General features: G+C 36.4%; 1 protein-coding gene across 1 annotated transcript; it reads left to right on the top strand.

Annotated features, from left to right (window-relative positions):
- Nucleotides 1–1500: 1500 nt before the first annotated feature.
- LOC132645637 (MADS-box protein SOC1-like) lies at nt 1501–27869 on the top strand. The gene is made up of 8 exons (XM_060362733.1): nt 1501–1609; nt 1755–1939; nt 26485–26569; nt 26683–26735; nt 26825–26924; nt 27010–27051; nt 27292–27333; nt 27438–27869. The coding sequence occupies exons 2-8, from the start codon at nt 1758–1760 to the stop codon at nt 27582–27584; spliced, it is 651 nt and encodes a 216-aa protein (XP_060218716.1). The 5' UTR covers nt 1501–1609; nt 1755–1757; the 3' UTR covers nt 27585–27869.

The raw sequence follows: 27869 nt of genomic DNA, 5'->3' as shown, positions 1-27869 counted from the left end.
TATTCATTCATTTGTTTTCTTTCTTTTTCCTTTTTCATTGTGGGTAGGGGGAGGAGACCTCAAGAAAGGAAAGCGAGAGAGAAAGAAAACTTCAAGAATTATATAATTACCGTCTCTTAATAATATAAATGACTTAATTATGTTAGATATTATGCATCATAATAAAATATAGAGTCACGTTAAACTGAATGAGATAAGGTATTGGAGGGCTTACGATTACCATTACAAGCCGTAATGTTCTGCAAAGTAGTTATGTATTTCTCTCGTGTAAAGACGTAAAAAATAAATAAAGGAGGAACTGTCAACCAGATTATTTTTCCAAAAAGTTTGTTCCTTCTTTAGCTAATATGTCTAATACCCTTCCTATATGTGTGTCTAAGCAGAGGCCACCCAATTTGTGACTCATCCGCGACATGCATTGATATAAAATTTGAGTTACAAATTAAGTTCTTTTCTCTAGACACTAATAAAATAATATTACGCAAATCACAATAGTAGATCACCTGAAGTAAGCAATTATCCATAATAAGTGAAATTTGTTATTCGATTAAATAACTCCATAGCTTATTAAAACTATTGTAAAAATTCTTGACACAATGTATAGAAAATCAAATCCTCAATTGAGTAAGGAAATTAAGTACTCTTATTGGCTTCAGCGTTGGCTAGAGGGTAAGGCCTCTAAGCAGTGGCGGAACCAGAATTTATACTAAGGGGGTTAAAAAATACAAAGTAATAAACAAACGAATAAGTTAAGGAGGTTCAGCGTCTACTATATATATATAAAATATAATTTTAACCTTGTATATACAAGGTAATGTTTCATCGAAGAGGGTTCGCATGAACCCCTAGTGATTACTGGTTCCGCCCCTGCCTCTAAGGTCATTGCTTTAGCCCCCCAAATTTTGGGGGTCTCATTTTCTAATTATAGTACGTGTATATGTTATTTCCTTTAAAAAAAATTATTAAAAAGTATAGTGTAGAAACTCTGAAATATTTATTCCCTCCATTCTAAAATAATTTGTATCTTTACTTTTCGAGAGTCAATTTGATTAATATTGGAAGCTAAATTAGATTTGATTAATTCAATATAATAAAAGTTAGATATTTAAAAACTATACGAAAATTACTGTAAGTTGCAATTTTTCTCACATCAATATGATGAAAAAAATATTTCTTAAAAATGTTGTAAATGTATACGATTTGACTCCTTAGAAAGGAAATATGATAAGTATGTTGAATGGAACGAGTATAAATTTGTTTTTTTTTTAATAAAGATTGATATTAGTGTTGAAAAAAAACTAATTTAGATCTTTACATTACCTCCGAATATAGATCTTTTTGGGTCATCTACATTTGTCATTGGAATAAATGATACAAAATAAATTAAAGCATCGTATTGCGGTTGGCATTAGACCACCAAATTTGTTGAGTCGCCCCTAATTTGTTTTGTTCCTTTCTTTATTTGATGATATACCATAATAATGGGGCTGAGAAGTGAGTAAAACTTGCACCTTTTTCTCTTCCACATACATCACACATCAGATTTAGGACTTCCCCTTTTTAGCCTCATAACCTCCAAGCTAAAAGTTTCTGAGTTTTTGCCAATTTTGTAAGTTTCTATAGCTAACCCTTCTAAATTTTATTCTCTTTTGGGTAAAATTATTTCTTCATCAACTCTCTCTCTTGCTTCATCAATTGGGTCAACTGTTCTTTATATTTTCCTTACTTCATCCATCTTTTTGATTTTTTTTAAGGAGATGGTGAGGGGGAAAACTCAGATGAGGCGTATAGAAAACGCCACAAGCAGGCAAGTCACTTTCTCTAAGCGCAGAAATGGTTTGCTCAAGAAAGCTTTTGAACTTTCAGTTCTGTGTGATGCTGAGATTGGTTTGGTTATTTTTTCTCCAAGAGGCAAGCTCTATGAATTTGCTAGCTCAAGGTAAGTACTTTATCTTTATTGCTTTAAATCATATGGTGTATTAATTTCAAGTTTTCATCTCATTTTACGTGCATATATGATCAGCTTCATGTTAAAGATTGTATTTTTTATGTCAAGAAACTTCCACAAGTCCATCATCTTGATTGAGTTTGTATTTTCTTGCATATTTGCATCAGATCTCATCTTTGTACCTGGAAATAAAAATCAAGCAGCACAATTGATTTTATAAGTGATATAGTTTTACTCATATCTTTCCTTTCCTAAATCGATCCACTAGTAGGTAGTGGTACGGGAGTTTAATTCATTATGGAGGGATAGATGAATTGATGTACTTAAAATCAACCTTTTTTACTTCTTAGGGTGATGAATTAATGCTTAAAATTATCTTGAAGTTCAAAAATATTCAGGTAACTAATGACTTCTCTTATCAACTGTTATTTATTAGAGATCCAATTGCTTCAACAAGCTTGGTACTGTCCATCCAGCAACTTAACCCTAGGCAAAAGAATCGTCTTGAGTGGCTTTTATGATCAGCACCAAATAAATATATACATTCCAATTTTTCGTGTAAGTTTTGTTCACGTCATGCGATAAACTAAAAAGGGAAATACTAATAATAATATAAATGTCTCAGGATCAGGTTTTCCTTGAGTTAAATCTGGTAATAATTAAGAAGACAACCTAAAGAGTATCACTTAGTACCTTATTTTGGGATATCAGTAGTTGAAGTAAAACTATGCCTCGTCACCCTATACGTGGTGTAAAGGTTAAATATTTTAGTTAAAAAGTACTGTTATCAATGTGGCTGTGGTTCGGATAAACTAAGCTAAGGGATATGCTTAACTGACAAGTTAAAGGAAACTGAGTTTATTGAGTTGTTTAGAGCTGTAAAGAGGCTATTTATGTGAACTTCAAGCTAATTAAAACTACGTACTGGGAGCCAGTTGTCAAGTTTGTAGTACTTCATTTCATGCTCACTGTCTTAATTAGTGTCTTGTTTAGGAAGGCATACTCTTGGTTGTTTCCTTTGTCACACACCTTGAGAATCTTTTGGGCAGAAATTACTATTTTGTACCAAGTTCAATCCAAAACAGCTTAGCAGTTCCCAAAATCGCAATAATATTAATTAGTCCTATTTCGTATGATGTTGTTTAGCAACATTCGATCTTCATGTTCTTTATTCTTTTATTCATTATTCTTTGGGTCAAGAAATCAACTCTGACAACAGAAAATCCCTCCAATGTCATGTTTGATCTATTACTACAAATTACAAACATAGATGAACATCGAGCTTAACTCAACTTCAAAAGTTAGTTCATAAAATGAAGTTTACCCTAACCATAGAAAATGCAAGAAGACGCTAGTCCATTCCCTCAATCAATGTGGGATGCTCTAGTAGAAACAAATGTAAAAGCCCGAGGTAGTTCGTGTTAACTCACGTTCAGGAGCTAAGCCCTTCATCGAAAAATTATATTGTATAGACAAGGTTAAAGTTAGTTTTTATGTATATGTAGTAGGTATTGAATTCCCTTGACTTCTTGATGTGTTAATTTTTTTTATATCTTATATTTTGAATCTCCTTACTAAGAATCCTGACTCCGTCAATGCTCCCGGACAAATCTGTTTTGGTTGCTTTCATCTAGGTGATATTGAAATACTGTCATTTACCAAACACTTTTTTCGTTTAGTCCACATTGTCACAAAGAAACCTAACAAGATAGATGAGCTGTTCTCTTGAATGATCACTCATGAGTTGTTCTCTTGAATGATCACTCAACTAATGTACGTAATTAGCCAATCAAAGTCACTATCTTTTTTAATTTATTTTTCAAAAGTTATCTAACTTTGCTTAATTAGCTTTCATGTTCATTTTAATCGGAAATACAACTTTCAGTACCTATTTAATGACGTGACAGTTATTAGTTTTAGAAAAAATATTCAAAAATTAAAATTAGTACTTGAATTTATTTAGAGCCCAACCCAACCCTAAAACCGATCCAATCCTTGACCCGAGACCCGATCCGGCTCTTCCAAGTAATTGAATCATGCTCAAAATTAGTAAAATACTTTGTATTAGGAATAAATGATGAATCTGGCAATTATTAACAGATTCGGCATTTGTTCCTTATTACAACCTAGATGAATTTGGCTTGCCTTTCCTGCCGGATGTTACCATGTAACTATCCTTTTTTTTTTTTTTTTTTGTAATCTTCTGTTTCTAATATAATGAAATTTAATTAAACGAATTAGTAAAATACTTCCTCGCAACCCATATTGAGGTGTCATTGGAACATTGTTGAATACATTTGGACCTTTATGCTTTAGATTCACAAATTTAATTTCAACAATAGGATCAGTACTATAATTACGTAAATGCTAAATGGGCGCCCAAACTTTTTTAGAGGGTCGGTTTAGGGATTGGGTCAATTTTAAGATGGGTTGGGTTTTAAATAAAAGCAGGTACTGATCTTTTAAAATATTTCCCCAAAAACTTATAACCATCACGTTATTAAATAAGTATCGAAAATTGTATTTCCGGCTCTTGGATTGCTTCTTGGCCAACGAGACTTTATCTTTATGCATAAACTTGTTATATACTGTATCATTTTTGTATATTGGATTCTTTTTTTTTTCCCTTTCAGAAATTGCCTCACTATTAACTAAAATTATGCATCAGATATGGACCACTGCCGCAACTCATTTTGTTCAATGTTGCTCAATGTACTTTTGAACTTTCTATTATGTTGTGTGGAGTACCTCATATGTGAAAACCTTGGTACATCTATCCATCACCTAATACATAAACATTCTAATACATCACTCCACCACTTCGAATGGCACATTCCTTCATGTGTAAAAATGTGTAAAATAATGTGTTAAAACCTTTGAATCCTTATCTTTCCATTACAATAGTTTACTAAAGTGGAGCTTGAGATCCAGTTGAATAGTTTGTAATATGAAAGTGATTATTAATGAAAAAGTAAATAAAATTATGCTTACTCTAAAAGGCTTAAGTTTTTAGATGAGATAATCAAACATTTCAAATATGGTATTAGAGCACGCATATATGTCTTGAGTTCAAGTTTTATTGCCTCCTATTATTAAAAGGGAATTTTCACATTCTTGGCTCATGAAAAAAGTAAATTACGCCCTGATCACGTGAAGGGCGTGTCAAAGATAATATTTAAGTAATTAAAATTTTGAACTCTTTATAAGCTTACGCTTTTAGATGAGATGGCCACATAGTTTAATATTTTATGATTGGACAAGAAATTCTGGCGAGACAGTAAGACTAGTAGACTACTCCTTCAGCGAAGCGACTTATCATGTAATGTAGCGAAGTGATGGAAGAATTTTCCATGTATACTACTCAAAAAATCAATGTTTAAATACAAGAAAAGATGATTCTAACTAAGGAAGATAAATCCTATAACTCCCAAATCCCTACAGATTTGATGTAATAAAATATGCAAGGAAATTACATTTAGATAGCTGTAGTAAATTAACAACTTTGTTACATTCTCAAGCCTTTTATTTTTATTATAGGTTTCCATATTCTTCTTTCTTTTATCGGAAAATGATTGAAAATGCCCTTAAAGTATGCGAAATTCATCAAATTTTTCTCCGTTAATAGTTTGGCCTAAAGATGCCGTGCTATTATTAGTTTGGTAAAAAATGCTTCTATTGTTACTTAATTGAGAAAAAAATGCTCTTATTTCACACAGAACTTAACCGAATATACATAGAAGACTAATAGGGCATATTTAGACCTACACGCATACAAAGGACATGGTTGGTCCAATTTAATTCCTAATTTTTATTCAACAACTTGTGAAGTTGCATTTATATGAAGCAACTTGACTAAACTGCAGTGAATTTTCTCACCACTTTAAGGTATCTCCTAGAGCACACAATTGAGCCATTTTGTACAATTTAAATTAGAGATCTAGGTAAGTTATAACAACCATAATGTCATAAAATAAGAAAATTCATTACATTGATTCAAATCACAAAATATCTGTAAAATATCGTCGATGGAGTTACTGTTGACCCCTTTTTTTCGTTTGAACTTTAAATCAAGGATTATATTAGTAAATGCTTATCGTACTTCAATTCGGAAGATTAAGAAATTAAAATATTTCCCATTTTTTTTTTAGAAAAAAGAGTTTTATCGTTATCTAATGAAAATTGATGACGAGGTAATTATGATCTTATATAGATGACATATATTATGAGATTAAAAAGAACATGACGTTATTTTATTTAATTGATAAAACAATATTAAGAAGCAAAAAATATTACTTCTCACTTTTTATTAGTTATGTCATGACCCAAATAGCCGTGAGTGGCACCCACACTAATTCACCTAGTGGCGAACCAATCCTGTTAACAAACCATGCAACGATTACCAATTACCTAGCCATTTTTAGACATATCAAGAATATAAACAAAGTAATAGTCATTCAAACGTCTTGTCATGCCATAAATAAATAAAGATGCGGAAGTCTAACTATTACAACACCAAAATCCAAAAGTCATCGTATAAGGACTCTAAAACATAATTGTCTAAAGAATGAACGACTGTCTGAAATAAACATAAATGTCTGAAGTCAAGTAGACATCTAAAATAAGAAAGATCTTCAGGCGGCCTGGCATGGATGGGAACTCACCCTCAAATCTGTCGGAAACTGGCCTCACACTAAATATGAGGTCTCGTAGATGCCTCTGGATCACAATCTGTACTTAAAAGAATGCAGCAAGGTAGTATCAGTACAAACACTATGTACCGGTAGATATCATAGGCAGACTAAGACTAGTATCATACATAAATCACAAAATCAATAAAATAACATGTAGGCACAACAACACATAACCACAAGAAGTTATCAACAAGAATCATCCCACTGAATTAAGATAAGCCCACACGACCAACAATCAATAAAAGTAACTTAATCATGTAATCACCAACACAACTGTATCTCACAAATTATCTCAACTATGTCACGTATATGTACACACATGCTAAATGGTAGTGTTTGGCCAAGTAGCCATGAGTCCGATGCAATGCAATAAATAATGAAAGTATCTCAAGGTATTGTTTTCCCCAGATAGTCATGACCTGCAGGGTACCCATGGTGTCCATGTACCACTCGCTCTGAAACTGACCTCGGATCACGAGCCCATAACCAAGCCACATCCTCACCCCCCTTGTCAAATGTGCCCTTTTCATATTTATAATATCTTTCTCATCGCAATGTATTTCCGTTCCACAATCACTTAAGGAATGTGAACAATCAATAAGTTAATATCAAGGAACACAAGTCACCATATCACAAGTCATATCAAGACTCAAGAATCAATTCATCAATACCATGAGTAAGCGATTATTTCAAAGCAGCTGGGGCATTAGTAAGCCCGAAAGACATAACCAGAAACTCATAATGCCCGTACCTGATCCGGAAAGCTGTCTTAGGAATATCCTCTGCCCGAATTTTTAACTGATGATATCCTAATCTCAAGTCAATTTTCGAAAACACAGAACCCCCCTGAAGGCAGTCAAACAAGTCATCAATACAAAGGATAGGATATTTATTTCGGATGATGACTTTCTTTAATTGGCGGTAATTTATGCACATCTGCATAGTCCCATCTTTCTTTTTCACAAACAGAACAGGAGCGCCCCATGGGGAGACACTTGGACGGATGAAACCCTTACTAAGAACATCCTAATGTTGTTTTTTTAATTCCTTCAACTCTACTGGTGCCATCCGATATGGCGAGATGGAAATAGCCCAAGTTCCTTGCTCTAAGTCAATGCAGAAATAAATGTCACGGTCCGGTGGTATGCCCGGCAAATTTGCGGGAAACACCTTCGCAAACTCACGCACTACAGGAACTGACTTAATAGATGGACTGTCAACACTGGTATCATAGATATGTGCCAAATAAGCCAAACACCACCTATCCACTATTTTCTTTGCAAGAATAGAGGAAATGATTTTCTTCGGTGAGGGACTAGAGTTACCATTCCACTCAAGTCTAGGCACCCCGAGCATAGATAAGGTGACTGTCTTGGCATGACAGTCTAAGATTGCGTGATAATGAGCTAGCCAACTCATACCCAGGATGACATCAAAGTCTATCATGTATAAAATCACTAAGTCAACCCAGGTGCCAGACCTTGTAAGTGTGACAGTACAAGATCGAAAAACTCTATCTACAACCACAGAATCTCCAACTGGAGTGGATATATATATATATATATATATATATATATATATATATATATATATATATATATATATATATATATGGGCATCAAGTAAATCACAGACCATATCAAGACCCATAGATAAATATGTAGACACATAAGAAAATATAAAACCCAGGTCAAACAATACAGAAGCCATCCGGTGACAGACTGAGATGTTACCTATAATAACTACATCTGAGCCCTCAGCCTCTGTCTTGTCAGGAAAGGCATAACAATGAACCTGTCCGCCAGTAGCTTGTGAACCATCGCGATCAACCTATATTGTCAGGGCTCCGCTCCTGCTTGGCTGATGTCCACCTCTACCAATCTGAAACCTGCGTCGATTAGGCTGGTTGCCATACCTGCCGTGTGAACGCCACGCCCAGACTGAGTGCAATTACCCCCATAAGATCCTCTCTCTCTCTCTACCTGATGCTGGAGCTCTGGGAGCCTGAAACTGAGTACCCTGGTTGGGACAATTTCTCTTGAAATGCCCCGTATCACCGCACTCGAAGCATCCGCTATCTAGTGTCGGGCGCTGAACAGAAACGAACGAAGGCGAGTAACCACTATAATCTGGGGCTCTGGTTTGCTAACCCCCTGGCTGACTGAAATAGTGTTGACTGGCACCTGATGGGCCCCTAGCTATAGCTTATATGGCTGACTGAAAAGGGCGTCCCGAAAAGACCCAGGAACCCTTGCCCTTTGAGAAAGAGCCACTGAAACTATTATCCTTTCAGGACTTCTTCTCTGCGTACTTATTATAACCGTCCTGCCTCACACCCTCAATGGTCCTAACGTGATCTACTACTTCCTGAAAGGAAGCACTTGTTGTTGCAAGCTGAAAAGCTGACAACTGAAAGGCGGTGTTCAATCCCTTCATAAATCTCCTAACCCCTTCTCCTCCTCAGTAGGCACAAGGTGGAGGGCATAATGAGACAACGAATGAAATCGAGCCTCATAAGCAGCTACAGACAAATTACCCTGCTCAATATTACTGAACTCATCAAGCCTGCAGTCCATCAAAGTATGAGGAGCATACTCTTCTAAGAACACATGATAAAACTGAGTCCCTGTCAACAGAGGTGACCCCGCTGTCCTATACTCTACAAAATCCCTCCACCATAACTTGGCATCACCCAAGAGTTGGAAGGTCACAAACTCCACACCATACTTCTCTACTGCCCCCATCTTATGGAGACTCGCGTGATAGTCCATAATGAACTCGTAAGCATTCTCAACCTCAGTGCTGAAGAACTCTGGAGGCTTCATCTTAGTGAACCTCCAAAATAAATTATGCTCATCCTCGGTCAACACTGAACCTCCCACTGGTCTAGGAAATACCTCTAATCCGGAGCCTTATCCAAACGAGGAGCCACAGTTACAGCATGCTGTAATGCTAGAGCACGAACTCCGCTTGGAAACAGATCACCCACTCTGGCACCCTGAGCACCTGGAACAGCTGGTAATACACCTTCCTCTGTCAAACTATTTAGCAGGTTCAACATTCGGACCATCACATCTGACAACATTGAGGAGGAGCTATAGTATATGGCTGAGCTAGTGCTGCTTCAATCTCTGTTGTCTCATCTGGAACTACATGAGGCTCAGGGGACTAATGCGATGCTGAGCAGCCACAGGTGCCCCACCCCTGGCTGGTGCTGCTGCTCCCCTGCCTTTACCATGACCACGCCTTTTGGCCTGGCCTCCTCCATGAACTGTGGCCCCAACGGCCGGCACATGCGCCTCATTTGCTTCTGTCGCACGAGTCCTCACCATCCGTGAGAGAATAGAAAGAAAATTCAGATACCACTTTGAATCATCCAGATACCAATTGGAATCACGTAGCACGAAAGAAGAAGAAATTGAATTTTCCTAGTGTCCCATAGCCTCTCGAAGATAAGTACAAATATCTCCGTATCGATCCACAAGACTCTACTAGACATGTCCCATAGCGAGATCGACGAACCTAAAGCTCTGATATCAACTTTTTCATGACCCAATAGCCGTGAGTGGCACCCACACTAATTCACCTAGTGGCAAACCAATCCTCTTAACAAACTATCTAATGATTACCAATTACCTAGCCATTTTTAGATGTATCAAGAATATAAACAAAGTAATAATCATTCAAACGTCTAGTCATGCCGTAAATAAATGAAAGTGCGGAAGTCTAGCTATTACAACCCCAAAATTCAAAAGTCATCATACAAGGACTCTAAAACATAACTGTCTAAAGAATGAAAAACTGTCTGAAATAAACATAAATGTCTGAAGTGAAGTGGACATCTAAAATAGGAAAGATCTTCAGGCGGCCTGGCATGGACAGGAGCTCACCCTCGAATCTATCAGAAACTAGCTTCATGCTAAATATGAGGTCTCGTAAATGCCTCTGGATCAAAATCTGCACTCAAAAGAATGCAGCAAGGTAGTATCAGTACAAACACTATGTACCGGTAGGTATTATAGCCGACTAAGATTAGTATCATACATAAATTATGAAATCAATAAAACAGATAGGCACAACATCACATACCCACAAGAAGTTATCAACAAGAATTATCCCACTGAATTAAGATAAGCCCACACAACCAACAATCAATAAAAGTAACTTAATCATGTAATCACCAACACAGTTGTATCTCATGAATTATCGCAACTATGTCATATATATATGTATACACATGCTAAATGGTAGTGTTTGGCCAAGTAGCCATGAGTCCGATGCAATGCAATAAATAATGAAAGTATCTCAATCGTGTACACACATGCTAAATGGTATTGTTTTTCCTAGATAGTCATGACCTGTAGGGGACCCATTGTGTCCATGTACCACTCGCTCCGAAACTAACCTCGGATCACGAGCCCATAACTAGGCACATCCTCACCCCCTTGTCAAATGTGACTTTTCATATTTATAATATCTTTCTTATCACAATGTATTTCCATTCCACAATCAATTAAGGAATGTGAACAATCAATATCAAGGAACACAAGTCACCATGTCACAAGTCATATCAAGACTCGAGAATCAATTCATCAATACCATGAGTAAGCGATTACTTCAAGTCAACAAGAAGAATATTCATTAACTAACAAGAAGAATATTAATTAACTCCTTCTTTACCATAACATAATAGTTAATCACATAATCAATCAATCAATTATCAAATAAGGGAAATTCCAACCACACTTTATGTCCGAAGCCCTAATCATGCTTTTTCTATCCATTTCATAACATATGCAATCAACTAATCAAAGTCTAACTCAAGTAGACCGTAACCTACCTCAAAGCAGAACTGAGACAATATAATTACTCCGCGATAGCTTTCCCATTTCGCAAAGCTTCCGAATGTTCAAAGTCTAGAAATATAGCGCTACATAAGTATTCGAATCATCTATTCAATCAATACAATAATTTTGGGACAACAACCCAACTACTTCTACCCTTTTTAAATGGGTGAACTATAACTAAGTGTGAATTTATCATAATATCAACCCCAATAATCATATTCTATCCGCTCATAGGTTTTCTAATCATTCCAACCCTTTTACAAGCAGTTTTTATGCCAAAGTTATCATCTTTATGAAACCCTAAGTCTCAATACATCATTCCCATCATGTAATAATCAATTCTCATCCTAGGAAGTGATAATCTATACTTCTAGATGATTAAACAACAATAACGCATTCATTAATCAAGGGTTTTTTAAGTTCCAGGGTTTTAGCCCTTCCATTCACCATTTACGGACCTTTAACTAATCATGGAATTTAACATGATGATCGAATGAACAAAGTCTAAGGGTTGAGACTTACTTTTCAAGAGTACTTTAGCCCTTGCCTCAGAATTTCGCCACAAGAGTTCTTGAAGACTATTTTAGAGTTGTGTTAGGAATGAGTTCGGAAAGGATATAAAACACAATTTTTGCCTCCGTTGACGGCTGCAGCGGTCAAAACCTCATTGGAGTGGTCTCGCTATAGCGGGAACCCTCCCGCTATGGCGGACCTCATTAATCCCCGGCTCACCGTAGCGACGAGCCTATCATTCCTACGACGAACCCGCTACAGCAGTACCGTACCCGCTGTAGCGGTCCATTTTGACCAGTAGCTCAGTTTTTCCACCATTTTTTCACCGAAAGATCTCAACACCAATCTGAGGCCCTGCAGACGCAAACAACACATGCACATATACATAAAAACACGCTACGAACTCACCTGCGGCCTCGAAAATTCCCAACGGAGGTCTAGTCCCCCCCCCCCCCCCTCCCACACACACACAACCTAGCCGGTCGTTACAAGTTAAAGAGAGTTAAAAAAGAAAAGAAACAAGAAAAGGGGTCTATTATTTTTATCAGGAATAGTATGTGCATATGTGATGCCTTAAATTGGTGAGAGAATTTCCTAGAATTTAACCAAGTTGCTTAATAAATGATATTTTACAAGTTGTGGAATAATTGCAGTTAGCAATTAAATTGGATCAAATATGCCTTCAATGTATGCGTGTAGCTCCAATTATGTCGTTATTGTTTTTCTGTTATGTTCGGTTAAGTTTTGTGAAATAAAGGCAATTTTACCCAATTAAGTAACAATAGGAGCATTTTTTAGCCAAACTATTAACGACATGAGGTATTTCTGGGCCAAACTATTAACCGAGGACAACTTTAATAAAATTTGCATATTTTAAGGACATTTTTGACCCTTTTTCATTCTTTTAAGTCAACTATCTTTTGGTCAATATATCATTTTGTTGTTGTAGATTCCTTCTTTAATATGTACTACAAATTGAAAAGCTTCCTCACCCCCCCCCCCCCCCCTCGCCCTCTAAACCTCCTTCCTCACATGCAAGTGCTTTCCTCATATCATTTCATACAGATGTGACAATCCCTTTACATTTGAAATGCAAATTAAATAAGTTATGAGGAAGCTCAGGACCACATACACCTAATTAAAGATGCAGTTTTAATTTTATTGAGATATATAGAAGTAAGAGATATGGATATTCAGACCCAAAAAAAAAAAACACTTCAGAAGATAAACTGCTAGAATAGTTTATAATTTGTGCCAATGTTACATGCATACTAAGTTTAGCTTACATACATATAAATGCTCTTCACTTTATAGTTATATAATTGTTTCACGTGAAATTGTGAAAAAACATTCAAACGGGATTATAAAGTAGGTTTCCAGCTATTCCACCCTTGTTTTGGATTGGATGTTTAAATTATTTGCATGATATTTGAGTCGATACACTCAAGGGTGTGGGACTAGTGGTAAATGGAGTGGGTAGAGAACTATAAGGTCAGAGACACAATCAGTAGGTAATTTCTTCAAAACGAAAGAATTTTCTATTGAATGGAAGATGATTTTACATCAACAAGTAAATGAAAAAAGAAATTATTTGGTACTTATTTCGATACTAATTCAAATTGTGTTGATGTGTCATAAGAAGAATAGCTATACTGATTTGGTGTACTTTAAAGAACCCGCAAATATCGGAAAAACAACAATTATTGCTAACCAAGGGAATAATAATATAGAGAAGACAAAATTGTTTCAAGCACCGACAGAATCGAAAGCGCCCCTCATTTCAAAAATTGAGTTATATTATTGTCCTACAAGGGTTATGCGAGGATTTCCAAAGAGATCTATTATTAAGGTCTTAAGCTACTCAATGATTAGCTTAATGTTTTTTGGTATTATTTCAATTTCACCTTTGAGTGTTGAGTGTTCGTTTTTCTTAAGTAACAACTAATTGTCATTATGCATAATCGTAACATTATCATTGATTTTTTCCTCACTCTTTTCTCTAATATTTGATTCACTATTCATGTCTGAGTGAGCTTTAAGTAGACTTGATAGTCGACTTGCCTAGTTTTGTATTCCAAGTTGCGTTTCATTTTTTATTTTTTGAGAAGGCAAGTTGAGTTTCATTTTATTTTATGATTGTTTTAGTTAATCTTTTGATATAAGAAAGAGGGATTGCACTGATCTGATTGAAAAGATTAACATATTCTTCTGTCGATATAAGTGCAAAGATCTTTTTTCCACCTTATTAGTGAGTTTTAACATATGATAGCATATTAGTTATTATTTTTACCATATTAATGCTTATCAAAAGAGTTACTTGTAATTGCTACTTAATAAGTGAACTGGTCATATAAACTTTTCGATGCATAACATTTCAAATTTAAAGTCATCTTCATTTTGAAGACTCAATTTTGATTAGCTATTTTATTTTAATAGTGAACTAATTGTGCTTCACGCGATATTCAAATACTAAAAATAACAAAAATAGACTATATACACTTAATTGTACACAATCTCCATTCTCTTACACCATCTCTAATCTATTTATTTTCTTTGCGTAAAGTGTTTATAAGTTACTCTATGATAAATTGAAGTAAATAGATATCTCTTCTACTTTCGTCTTCTTTAGATTTCCAAAATAAAATGACCTTTATAACATCCCTATATATACTTCATTATTTATTTCTTGCTCCTTATTCTAAAATTGTTTCTGGCTCTTTTTTTTTTCTTTCTCTTTTCCCCTTCTTCCCACTCCTCCTTGGCCACTTCTTGATGAAACAATTTTTCACCAAAGAGGTCAAACTCAAAAAGAAAGAAAATAGCAAAGTAGGACATGAAAACTATACAATTATGTCTTTCATAAACATCAAAGAAAAAACGACTTTAATATAATCTCAAGACATGTAATGAAATTCTACCTTCTTTTTATTCTTTAGTGTTTCCCAATTTGTTCTACACATATATGGATTTCTTCTAAATGAAATGCTCGCATTGAGCCGCTAAGCTCATTTCTGAAACTTGGTCAACCGATTCTTGTCTTGGTTTCTTCAAATTTTCTTTATGTGTTTGTAAAGAACTTGTGAGTTCTTCTATAGTCAAGCTATTCAAGTCCTTGGAATGACAACAACGTAATTGAGCTCTAAATCTAGGGATCATAGTTATTTTACAACGATCCTGTCATCATTCAATTCTTCACCACATCTCTTTATTTGATTGACAACTGTCAAAACTCTTGAAATATAATTCAAAACTGATTCAAATTTGTTCATCCACAGCAATTCAAACTCTCCTCTTAAGGTTCGGAGATGAACCTTTTTCCCTTTGTCTAAACTTTTAAAGGAAGTTTGAAGAATATCCTATGCTTGGTAGGAGGTGGTTGCATTTGCAACCGTCTTGAACACCTTTTCATCCAAACTTTGATGTATAAGAGTGAGCGCTTTTTGCTCTTTCTTCTTTGTGGCTACAGTGACATCATTCGCTTCATTAACTCCGTTCTCCACCAGTTCCAAAACATCACAGGCATCACGCAGGGCCTTCATTCGTATGCATCAATTTTCATAATTTTCTTTAGCGATTATCGAAACATGAAATGGAGTTTCATTAGCATTAATTAGTAATATTTTCTTTACGTTTAGTTGTCTTCCAAACACACCGACTTTGATACCAAGTTTTAGAAAATTTGAGAGAGGAAGACATCAAAATCACACACTCAAAGGACCTCACTAGAAGGGCATTGGAGGAAGGAGTGTTCTTTCACTATTTGGTTTGCATAAAATGACTAGCATACATAGGTATTTAGAGGTGAACTACACCATGTATCTACACTAGTGTACATGTATCTTCATTAATTTAGTCTACACTTCACCTCTTCCAAAGGACATGAATAACACCACTAGACTATGCTTCTTCTAAAGCACATTAACAAAACCATACTCTAATACATGCATTTCAAAAGTCAAGATACTTATTAATACTCTAGTGATCATGAATTAAATTAAAAAACATGTGAATAAGTTTAATATTTCAAAATCCCCCCCCCCCCCCCCCTTAAACTTGATTCATTACTCCAAGAGTCATTCTTAGCTTTTGCGAAATATCAATCTTCAACGGCTTGGTGAAAATGTTGACAACTTGATTTTGCGATTTCACGAAGTCTAGCTCCGCTTCCTTCTTCGATATGTAATCCCTAATAAAATGGTACTTAGTATCAATATGGTTGCTCCTTTCATGAAACACTGAGTTCTTGGTCAATGTAATAGCCGATATGTTACCGACACAAATCTTAGTTGCTTCTTCTTGTGGTTGGTAAAGTTTTTCCAACAAGTTCCTTAGCCAAATTGCAAGGCAAGTACAAGAAAAAGCTGCCACGCACTCTGCTTCACAAGTTGATAAAGTCACAATCGTTTGCTTCTTAAAATTTCACGCAAACACATAAATCTAGTATTACTTCTTTTTTTATCATCAACATCACCAGCCTAATCACTATCGTAATAGCCAACAAGCTTGAAACCTTTAGAAGATGAACAAAAAGTGCCATATTCAACGGTACCTTTGATGCACCAAAGTATTCTTTTGGCTAATTTTCATGAGAAGTCATTTGAGTATTAATAAAACGACTCACAAGTCCAACACCAAAAAGAATATTGAGTCTCATACAAATTAAATATCTCAAGCTTTCAACAAGACTCCTGAAATGTGTGGAATTAATCTTGTCTCTGTATCCATACTTGAAAAATTACCTTCACATTCCACGGGGTGCTAACAGACTTGCAATTCTCTATCTCAAGTTTCTTTAGAATCTCCTTTGCATATTTTTCTTGAGTAATAAAAATTTCATCTTTCCTTTGTAATGTAAAGATAGTACGACATTTAAGCCAATTTTCATCATCCCAAATGTTCTTGTCATTGCTCCCTTGAATTATTCAAACATCTTTGGATTATTTTCTGTCAAGATAAAATTATCCACATACAAACAAACAACTAATATGTCGCCTTTATTGTTAACTTTTAGATAAAGTGCATGTTGAGTGTTTGGAAGTATTTGTCAATTCTATAATTCCAAGCTTGTAGAGTTTGCTTCAAGTTATAAAGAGCCTTTTTAATGTCAAGAGTTTAACTTCATGTCGTTCACCCTTATTATCCAAAGGTTGATCGATGTAGACTTCTTCCTCCAAAACTCCATTTAAGAAAGCTGACTTCACATCCACGTGATGAATCTTCTATTGATTTTGGGCTGACAAGGAAATTATCAAACAGATTGTTATCAATCGAGCTACTAAAGCAAAAACTTCATCATAGTAATACTGGCCTTTTGTTTGTACCCCTTAACTACCAATCTTGCTCTGTACCTCTCCACTTTTTGTTTTTAGAATTTTCTTTCGCTTGTTAACTCATTTGACTTCAATATTGCTTTGTTTTGTGGAAGTGTAACCCGCTCTCATGTATCACTCTTCTTGATTGTCTTGATTTTGTCGTCGATAACATATCTCCATTTTAATTTTTTGGCAGCATCTTCATAACTTAGAGGCTCACTATCCACTAATAAACAAAAATGAGTTAAAAGCACTTAAATTTTCTATTAACTCTTCGGTGTATCATAAAATTCACGAAGACTTCTAATCTTTCTAGGTACTCTGCTTGAACTTAATTCCCAACTTCTTGAACTCCCGGTGAAGGTATTGTAGGTTGTGTAGTAGGCTACTCCACTACTTCTTCATCATCTTCCTCATCATAAAATGGACTAAAGTAGTAATTTTCTTTAATTTTTCATTCTCAAACACGACCTTCATCAAATTTAACATCTCCTATGATAACTTCATCATTTCTTGTGTTATAAATCTTATTACCCTTTAGAACTTTGATCCTAACTAATAAAAACACACATCTCACTTTTGCCATCAAGCTTATATCTCTTCTCATCTGGTACATACATATAAGCAATGCTTTTAGATGCTCGTACGTGAGCAATTTTTTTGTTTAAACCACTTCGAGCGTCTTGCCGTATTTTCTCACGAACACTTCTGATGTGAAACTGATTTGATAAATACACCACACAAGCAATTGCTTCAGCCTAAGTTTCTTAGGCATATTTTTGCTCTTCAACATACTTTTTGCCATGTTTAGAATAGTGCAATTATTTCTTTCAACGACATCATTTTTTTGAGGTGATCTTGAATCAGTCAAAGAATGATGAATTTCATCCTTCCTACAAAACAAATTGAGTTCATTTGAAGTGTATGATCCATTATTATCGAACCAACATGAAATTTCTTAAGGTTTCAAAATAACTCAGGTTTTTAAAAAAAAAAAAAAAAATTCAAGTTTTCTGAGAAAAATCATTAATGAGGAGAAGAAAATAATTACTTCTACCAAGTGATGACAGATTGATCGGTCCACATACATTGTGAATCAATTCCAAAGGCTATCGTGCTCTTGTCAAAGACTCTTTGGCAAAGCTTTTCCTTGCTAGCTTTCGGAAGAGACATCTTTCACCAAGTTGATTAAGATGATCGATAGTTGGCAACCTTTTCACTAACCTTAGACTATGAAAATTTAAATGACCAAATCTTATTTGCCAAAATCAAGATGAATCTTTGACATGTGGATATAAGTAACTCGGCACATCAATTTGAAGATTCAAAACAAACATTTTATTTTAATCATTGGAACCTTGGCTAATCTCTTATTTTTCATCATTCATAATCAACCTTTTATCTTTCAAAAGAATGTTATATTTTTTGTCCAAAAGTTTTTCCAAACTCAAATATTACTTTTCATCTCGAGTACATACAAGACATTAGAAATTAATTGATGACTTTTATCTTTCGAATTAAAACCGCACATTTTCCTCTTATTGCAACTCGCAATGAGTCCCCAAAAGTGATACTTCCACAAAAATGTTGCATCAAAATCAAGGTACCACTGGTTTGTTTCTTCACTTTCTTCTCCTTTGGATGTCATAAGTAAAGTTCAATTTTCATCTTCATTTTTATCTCCATAAAATTATTTTTCTGCTCCATATTATTTTTACACTTCCCAAAAAAATAACTAAATTTTGTGACAAGTATAACACTCAGTATTTGACTTATTATATCTTCCTTGATATGGCCTTCATCCTCTACCTCTTCCACAACCTCTTCCTTGGTTGGAGTGTTACTTTTTTACTTTATTTGTTTGTGGTTGATTACCACCTCTTCCGTCCACAATGTCTTTGTTGTGAGCCACACCATTCATCTTTCTCCTTCAAAGAAAGCTTTGCTTGCAAAACTTGTTCAACCATTTCTTGTCTCAATTACTTCAATTTTTCGTCATAAGCTTGAAAAGAACCCATGAACTCTTCTATGGTTATGGTGTCACAACCCTTGGACTCTTCAATGACAACCACAACATAACTAAATTCATGATTGTTGAAGTGTAATTCGAAATTGATTTGGATTCCTTCATTTACAATGATTCAAACTCTCCTCTTATGGTTTGGAGACGAACCTTTTTCATGTTGTCCAAACCTCTAATGGTTGGAAGAATATCTCATATTTTCTTGGAGGTGGTTGCATATGCAACCTCCTCGAACACCTTTTCATCCAAACTTTGATGTATGAGAGTAAGCCCCTTCACGACCTTTCTTCTTTGTAGCAACGACATCTTTCATTTCATTAACTCCATTTTCCACCAGTTTCCAAACATCTTAGGCACCAAGCGGGGCCTTCATTCGAATGTACCAATTTTCATACTTTTGTTTAGTCAGCATCGGAACTTAAAATGGAGTTTCATTAGTGTTAGTCAAACTTTACATTTAGTTATCTCCCAAGCAGGCCAGCTCTGATACGAAATGTTAGAAAATTTTAGAGAGGAAGACAACAATATCACACACTTAAAGGACCTCACAAGAAGAGAAGTGAGGATGGATAGTTTTTCACTACTTCGCTTGCATGAAATGACTAGCATACATGGGTGTTTATAAGTCTACTCCATGTATCTAGACTAGTATACATGTATCTTCATTATTTTATTCTACACTTCACCTCTTCCAAAGTACATGAACAAATCCATACTCTAATACATATATTTCAAAAATCAAAATAATTAAATAATTAAAACTCTAGTTCGTAAATTAAATAAAATAAAATTTGAACAAGTTTAATATTTCAGCATCTGTACATAATCTTATAGAGACTAGTTTGGCCACGAGAATTATTCACTTTTTTCCGGAACTTTTTTTTCAATTTATTTGAATCAATGTTTGGCCATGAAAATTTCAAATGCAACTTTTGGAAAACACCCAAAATCATGTTTTCACTTATTTCACTTTTAGTACATTCAAACGATCAAATGTTTTTTTTTTGCAAAAACTATAATAAAACACAAGTCCAACTTCAAAAATTCCAAACAAAAGTGAAAATATTTGGTTTGTATGGCCAAACGCCTACCAAGTATCTTCATGTGTGTATGCAAACTCATCCCACGGGCATCTCACATGTATATATTTCAAAATATCCCCATCGTGAGGTGATGCACAAAGTGCAATCAAATTCGAACTAACAGATCTAGAAGTTGGGAACTTGAAGAACTGTAAGCTAAGTTCAGGGTTCAACCGAGATATTTATCTAGAGAGAGTAATATTGAGAGAGTTATGAGAAAATGTATATTCATTGATGTTTGATTGTATGAGTTACAAGGTATTTATAAAGTGAATCTAATCAATTACACAGCTGTCAACTGCTATGCTAACCTGTAACTGATTTCTGGACTTGTAACTAACTTTGGGACTTTAACTAACTTTGCCACATTAGCTAATTAACTAATACAACTAATAAAATGCTAATTCAGCTACTACATTTCATAACAACAGCTACTACATCTCATATCATGAGGAGGAGCAAAATCTGTGGCACAGCATTAATCTTGAATTGTGTCTTTGGAATTAATATATTTGCATGCCAAACTAAATGGTGCTCTTGATTCTGTCTCCACAGTCATTTTGCATAAGAGGTTTTTGCCTTGTAGCCATATATTATGTGGTTCAAATCCTTCAAAAATGCAGTCAGGACTCAGGATCCTCCAAAAGGATACTGGTGTGACAGCAGTTTTTAAAGATCATAGGCCATAAGTTCCTTATCCCTAGTCCATGCACCCTCCTTTTCCCTTTAATCGGAAGAATTTCCTGTATAACTCTCTCCTCACTGTAGAAAGTTCCTTCTACTAGCTGCTATCCATATGTCCATTCTTGTCACCAAAGGAAATAGGGATATCTTGTCGGTTGCATTGGTTGATTGTCTGACAAACAATTAATGAGTATCAACTTGCTATCCAAGGATAGATATTGTTTCTTCTTAAGTTGCAAGTGTCTTCTTGAACGTCTAAGCCAGAGTCTGTTGCATGAATTTTCGTTTGAGTCTATAACGTGAGTAACGAAATAGAAGAAAAGTACCAATTCTGCAACTAATGATCTCAGCCAATATTTACATCAATGGACACACCAACAATCCTAAGCTCAAGAGGTTGATAGGGGACACTGTTCAAATCACTTCTCAAGCGGATGTTCAGATTTTACATTGGTTTAGAGAAGCAACTCAAGTGGCCAACTACCTTGTGAACTTGCATCTCAAAGTAGAAAAAGAACCTTCTTTACCTCTTTAATCAGTTTCCTAGAGAGGTGAAGGGACTAGTTCAACTTTTTTTTTTTTAGCAATAAACTGTAAAAATTTTTATTACCACAACCTCCAACAATTACAAACTCAAACGAGCACCCGTGCTTCTAACCACCTTACCAGGAAGGGTGTTAGGTGCTATAGGCCTCCATAACCACATTCTAATGACTAAGCTTCTCAAGAAAACCTATACATTTTCCTGCCTCTTTTGATCCTATAAACATTCCTATCCTCTCTCTCAATACAATCTGTATCTGTTGTATGACCCTATCCTTATGCACACTTATCCCCCTAAATATTTTCCAATTCCTAGCTTGCCAAGTAAAATAGATCAGTGAACCATGAATAGCAGCTATGGCTTCTCTTTTCATTTTGCACCAGTGCCTTCTCTTGATATATTTAAGTGTCCCCATAGTGTCTTGTTGAGGGATCTGTTCCCCCATCCATTGCTCGATGTCCCTCCAAACAGCCCTGGCCCATTCACATTGTACAAACAAATGTGTATGGTCCTCCAGTTCATCTTTGTCGCACAACACACAGTTCGCAGAGTCACAACCTATTCCCATACCTAGCATTCTATCCTTGGTCAATAGTTTCTTTTGTGCTACCAGCCACAAGATGAACCGATGCTTAGGTTGGAGTAGCTTACCCCATATCAGATCATGGCACTCCAGCTTCCCTCCAATTTGCAGCAGTGCTCGGTAGCTACTAGCGACCGAGTAGTGGCCATCCCTGGTAAGCATATATCTCCCGTTCATAAACCACGACTGCATCCCTAGCTTTATTTTATTAAGGTTTTTCCAGTACCAACTGCAATCACTTGGAGGATGATGGCTCCACAAATCTTCATCGGGTTTCATATAGATGCCATGGATCCATTTCACCCACAGCACCTCTTTATCAGTCGCTAGTAGCCATATTAACTTCCCTACTGATGCCAAATTCCATTTCCTACAGCCTCTTATATTCAGTCCCCCTGCTTTTTTTGGCTTACATAGTGTTTCCCATGCTACCAACGCAACCTTTTTAGTATCGTCACTACTACCCCACAGAAACTCCCTACATTTTCGGTCCACATCCTTCAAGACACTCTGTGGCAAGATAAATACAGCTCCCCAAAAGTTATGAAGGGAAAACAAGATTGAATTTACCACTTGTAGCTTGCCCGCATAAGATAAATGCCTAGTAGACACAACCCTGATCTTCTCTGTTACTTTTAAGCTGAGTTGATGACAATAAAGTTTGTTCCATTTCTTAGGAGAAAGAGGTAGGCCCAAATACTTTATAGGAAAGGTTCCCATGCTGAATCCCGTTATTTCCAGCAGCCTGTTTTTTGTTTCCTCATCCACTCCCGCCATGAAAATACTAGATTTCTCTGAGTTGGCATTCAGCCCAGTAACAGCCGCGAAATGGTGTAATGCCTCCATGATCCTAGTAACCGATGATCTGTTCCCTTTGCAAAAAATCATAAGATCATCTGCGAAGGTTAGGTGTGTAAGTCCCAGCTCCTTACACATGGGGTGGTACCTAAAATCGGGTAATTAACTCATCTGTCGCAAAATTCTACTTAAGTATTCCATGACTAATACAAACAGCAAGGGAGAGATAGGATCTCCCTGCCTCAAACCCCTTTTTCCCACAAAGTACCCACAACTAGCCCCATTTACCTTGATTGAAAAACTGGTGGTAGTAACGCATGCCATAATTAACTGAGTGAACTTGGGAGGAAAACCATAACCTTCCATCATTTCATGCACAAACTCCCAATGCACCATATCATACGCTTTCCTAAGGTCTATCTTCATTAAACACCTAGCCGAAGTCTTTCTATTGTAGTGTCTAAGTAGGTCGTGGCACATTAGCACATTGTGCACCAAAGACCTTCCCTTGACAAACGCTGCCTGTGCCTCATTTACCAAGTTCGGCAGTACATTGGCCAGTCTCATACATAGCAATTTGGAGATGCATTTATAAAGAACATTATAACATGATATTGGCCGAAACTGGCTTGCATTGTCGGGATTGTTCACTTTAGGAATAAGGGATATTAAGGTGGCATTCAGCTGCTTCAGTAGTTTGCCACTCCTCATAAACTCCCACACTGCGTCACATACGTCTTTCCCCACCAAATTCCAAGCTTCTTTATAGAACCCACTTCCATATCCATCAGGCCCTGGACTCTTGTTTATGTTGATACTAAACATAGCATCCCTTATTTCCCTTTCCGTAAACGACTTCAACATCCCACATTGCTCTTCTATAGACAATCTATACCCCTGTTCAAAGAATCTTGGGTGGGCCTTCCTTCTGGTCTCTCCAGACTCCCCCAGTAACTGCTTGTAGTACCTCACAAATACCTCTTCTATTTCCTTAGGCTCGGTCTGCAATTGGTTCAACTCATCTCGAATTTGGCATATTGAGTGAACAAGTTTCCGCTGTTTGATTATTGAGAAAAAATATTTGGTATTATCATCCCCCAGCTTAATCCAGGTGGCCTTGCTCCTTTGGAGTAGGAACATTTCTGCCAACCTTGCAGACTCCCTATATTTTAGCCTTCTAAACTTCTCCTCTTGCTGCACAATCACATCAGTAGGATCTTGTTGCAATCTTACCTGACACTCAAGCATAGCAGCCCTGTTATCATGCTCTTCCTTAACAATATTATTGAAATGTTCCTTATGCATCATCTTGAGTTGCCGTTTTAGCATTTTCAATTTTCGTGCTACTTGAAACATTTTGTACCCCGTAACGTCAATATTCCAGCCAGCTTCTACTATCCGTTGAAATTCCGGATGCGTACCCCAGACATTGCAATACTTGAAACCTTGCAGCCTCTTCATATGTTTCTGCACCGTGTGTATTACGATGGGACAATGATCACTCACACCTTCCGGCAAAATGTTCACTCGACAATCTGGCATCCCATCTATCCAATCACTATTAACAAACACCCAATCAATCTTGGAAAATATCCTATCATCCTGTTTGTCTGTCCAGGTGTACTTACACCCATTTGACGGCATTTCCACCAGCCCGCAACCATCCAAACAATCCTGAAAATCGACTATTTCTGCGTGAGTGACCTGGTTGCCTCCAATCCTATCCTCCGCATGAAGCACAGAATTAAAGTCTCCCATAACCACCCATGGACCTGAGCCTATATTCAACTGTGTTAAGTAACTCCATAACTCCTTCCTATCTTCTCTCAAATTAAACGCATATACAAAGGTAGCAACAAAAGTTAGTTGCAATTCACTACATGTTATTTGACATGTCATGGCCTGAGCTATTTCACTCTGGACCTTCACATCAAACCAATCTTTCCTCCATACTAGAAGTAACCTGCCATTGTAATGGGATGCGTGATTACTTTTATACTCCCATCCCCCAAATATCCCCTCCACGACATTACTCACCTTATGTATTTTAACTCTAGTTTCAATACTAGTTCAACTTGATAGATGGCAACTGCCAAGTATTAGAAGGAGATTCAACAAAGCTAATTTTTTTGTTAGTTGAACTTGCATTTAGTATAGTAGCAAGGAAACCAGTATAGTAGAATCTCTTTCTTTTCTGGGAAAGATTGATTTGTTCAATCTTTTTTTTGGAGGACAGGACCATGTTCCCCTTCAATGTTGTAAGTTTTTGTGGAATATATAGACATGGTAGGAGTCAAGCCAAACCTTCCATAATGAAAGGCAATGCCCGAGGTTACTGGCTTGAATGGGGAAAAAATGCTCCATGGAAGGCTCTAAAGGCTGACAAAGACGACGAGAAGGACCTGGTACCCCACCCTGGAGGTCTTCAAGGCATGCTGGATTTAGGCGACGGGAGGTTCTAAAGAGCGCCATGGCGACCATTCCACGGCCACTGACTTAAGGAATGCCACAAACGAGTTTAGGAGTTCTTGAAGATTCCTTGGCAGTAAATAGGAGGGGGACTCCCCATTTTTAAACGATTTAGTCAGCAAGTCCAACTAGAAAGGTGAGTGTACTACTGAGGTGTTTCTAGTGTGTAGCGAATCTAGTGAGTCTTGTGTTAAATAGTTGTAAATCGAAACACACTTGCTTCTCCACACCTTGGAAACTTCTCTACTAGATATATTGTCATCTTGCACCTAAGGGTGCGGCTTAGTAGTCAATGAAGTGGGTTGAGCACCATGAGGTGTCAGGTTCGATTCCCAGCAGAGACGAAACACTAGGTGATTTCTTTCCATCTGTTCTAGCCTTGGTGGACAGAGTTATCTGGTATCTGGTGGGAGGTGGCATGTATCCCGTGAAATTAGTCGAGGTGCGCGCAAGCTGGAACGGATACCACACTTATCAAAAAAAATATTTATTGCCATCTTCACACAAACATAGCGAGCTTGCTATGGGTGTTGACGATTGAGAGAGTCAAGCCACACTTTTGAGTAACCTAGCGTTTATCAAGGGGATACTCTTGCTAGGTGATGCTATAATGAGTCTAGGCCAATGACACTAAGCTGCTGTAAACGTTTGGAGCATGATGATTCAACCTGTTCTACTAATCTTTTTCATCCTCCTCTCCGCTGATAAAGCAAAGGAAGCAAACAAAAAAAAAAAAAAAAAGTGCATAGCTTAAGACATGATAATTATCTATTGTACCAAGGGTATTGTTGTATTCCATTGTTATGGCAACATGTGATATTGTCCTTCCTAGTTATGAAAGATGTTCCAATTTTAACCCACTCTCAACTACTTGAAGAGTTCCAGAGTTGCTTATGTTCTTATTAGAATAGTTTGTCATTCAAAGTTCGGTTTTGCTATTTGCTGCTGTTCAAAAGAAAGGGGAAAAGACTAACATGAAGGATTTTGCAGCATGCAGGATATAATGGAGCGTTATAAGAGGCATGCTAAAGACAGAATTCAACCTGAAAACGAAGCTGTGGCACAGAATCTGCAGGTAGAGCCTTGGTTTTGTGTTTCCTCTTTGGGATGAATTGGAAAGCAATTAGTTTCTTGCAAACAATTGGGTAAAGTCTTACCGTAGCTTATACAACAATGCAATATTTGCAGCATGAAGCAGCAAGTTTAATGAAGAAGATAGAGCTTCTTGAAACATCAAAAAGGTTCAAATAAACCTTACTCCGAAAGTTGTTTCACTGTCATTTGTCTCCCTTTCCTTTGAGAAAGCCTTCTAAAACAAATGAAATTTCAGGAAACTCTTGGGAGAAGGTCTGCATTCCTGTACCCTTCAAGAACTACAACAGATAGAAAAACAGTTGGAACGGAGTGTCAGCACCATACGGGCACGAAAGGTTACTTGATTAAAGACCAGGAAATGATTTGTTCATCTTATGAAGTCTTGGGACCTTGACATTTATCTTTTCTTGTTCTTTTCAGATTCAAGTTTTCAAGGAACAGGTTCAGCGACTAAAAGAAAAGGTAAGGCCACATTGACTGATTTATTTTGAGCTTCAATTCCTATAAAGGTACACAATAATATGAGTTACAAAGCATGAATAATGCAATCATTTAAACAGTGAATTCAAGATAACTAGGATTGCAAAGTCTAAACAACCTATCTAGAGGCATGACTTTGTCGAATAGTCAATGTCTCTATCCGAGAATTTCTAACTGCTTTACTACTTGTTTGATTAATGCTTTCCTTCCTAACAAATCCAGGAGAAAATCCTTGATGCTGAAAATGCAATGCTGAGGGAGAAGGTATACTTTCTTTTCCTTAGAGCAACCTTAGTATAGTCTTCTTTGTCTTCTTTTTTTCCAACTCGTCGACTCTAATTCATAATTGTCTGGTGCCTATGTTATAGTTTGGTGGCTTTCAACAGAGACAAACACCAAGTGGGGAGAAGGAAGGAGAAGCTCTTTGTACAGAGAGTAGCGAAAAATCGGATGTGGAGACTGAATTGTTTATAGGACCACCAGAGTGCAGAATAAGGCATCCATTACAGAATTGACCGGTTAAACATATTCTGCCCTATCTGCATTTAAGGGTGTATAATCAATTGTCAAATAGTCGTTAGGCTAAATAAATGTGCATTTGAGCAAGCAAACTAATTAGGCTTATGTCTCTTTGGCGCATCTGATGGAACTTATATTTCCTTTGACACTCTTAGTAATGAACTCCTCTATTTATGATGTTAAGCACCTGCTTGCTGCTTTCATATTTGTAGGACAGCTATAATAAAACTTAACAATATTCTAATAGTTGTTTATGGTATATATCAGGAAAATCTTAAGCA

Source organism: Lycium barbarum, chromosome 6 (assembly GCF_019175385.1).
Source record: "Lycium barbarum isolate Lr01 chromosome 6, ASM1917538v2, whole genome shotgun sequence".
Classification (NCBI taxonomy): Eukaryota; Viridiplantae; Streptophyta; class Magnoliopsida; order Solanales; family Solanaceae; genus Lycium; species Lycium barbarum.
Note: the sequence above shows the minus strand (reverse complement) of the source record. Positions and strands in the feature narration are given on the sequence as shown.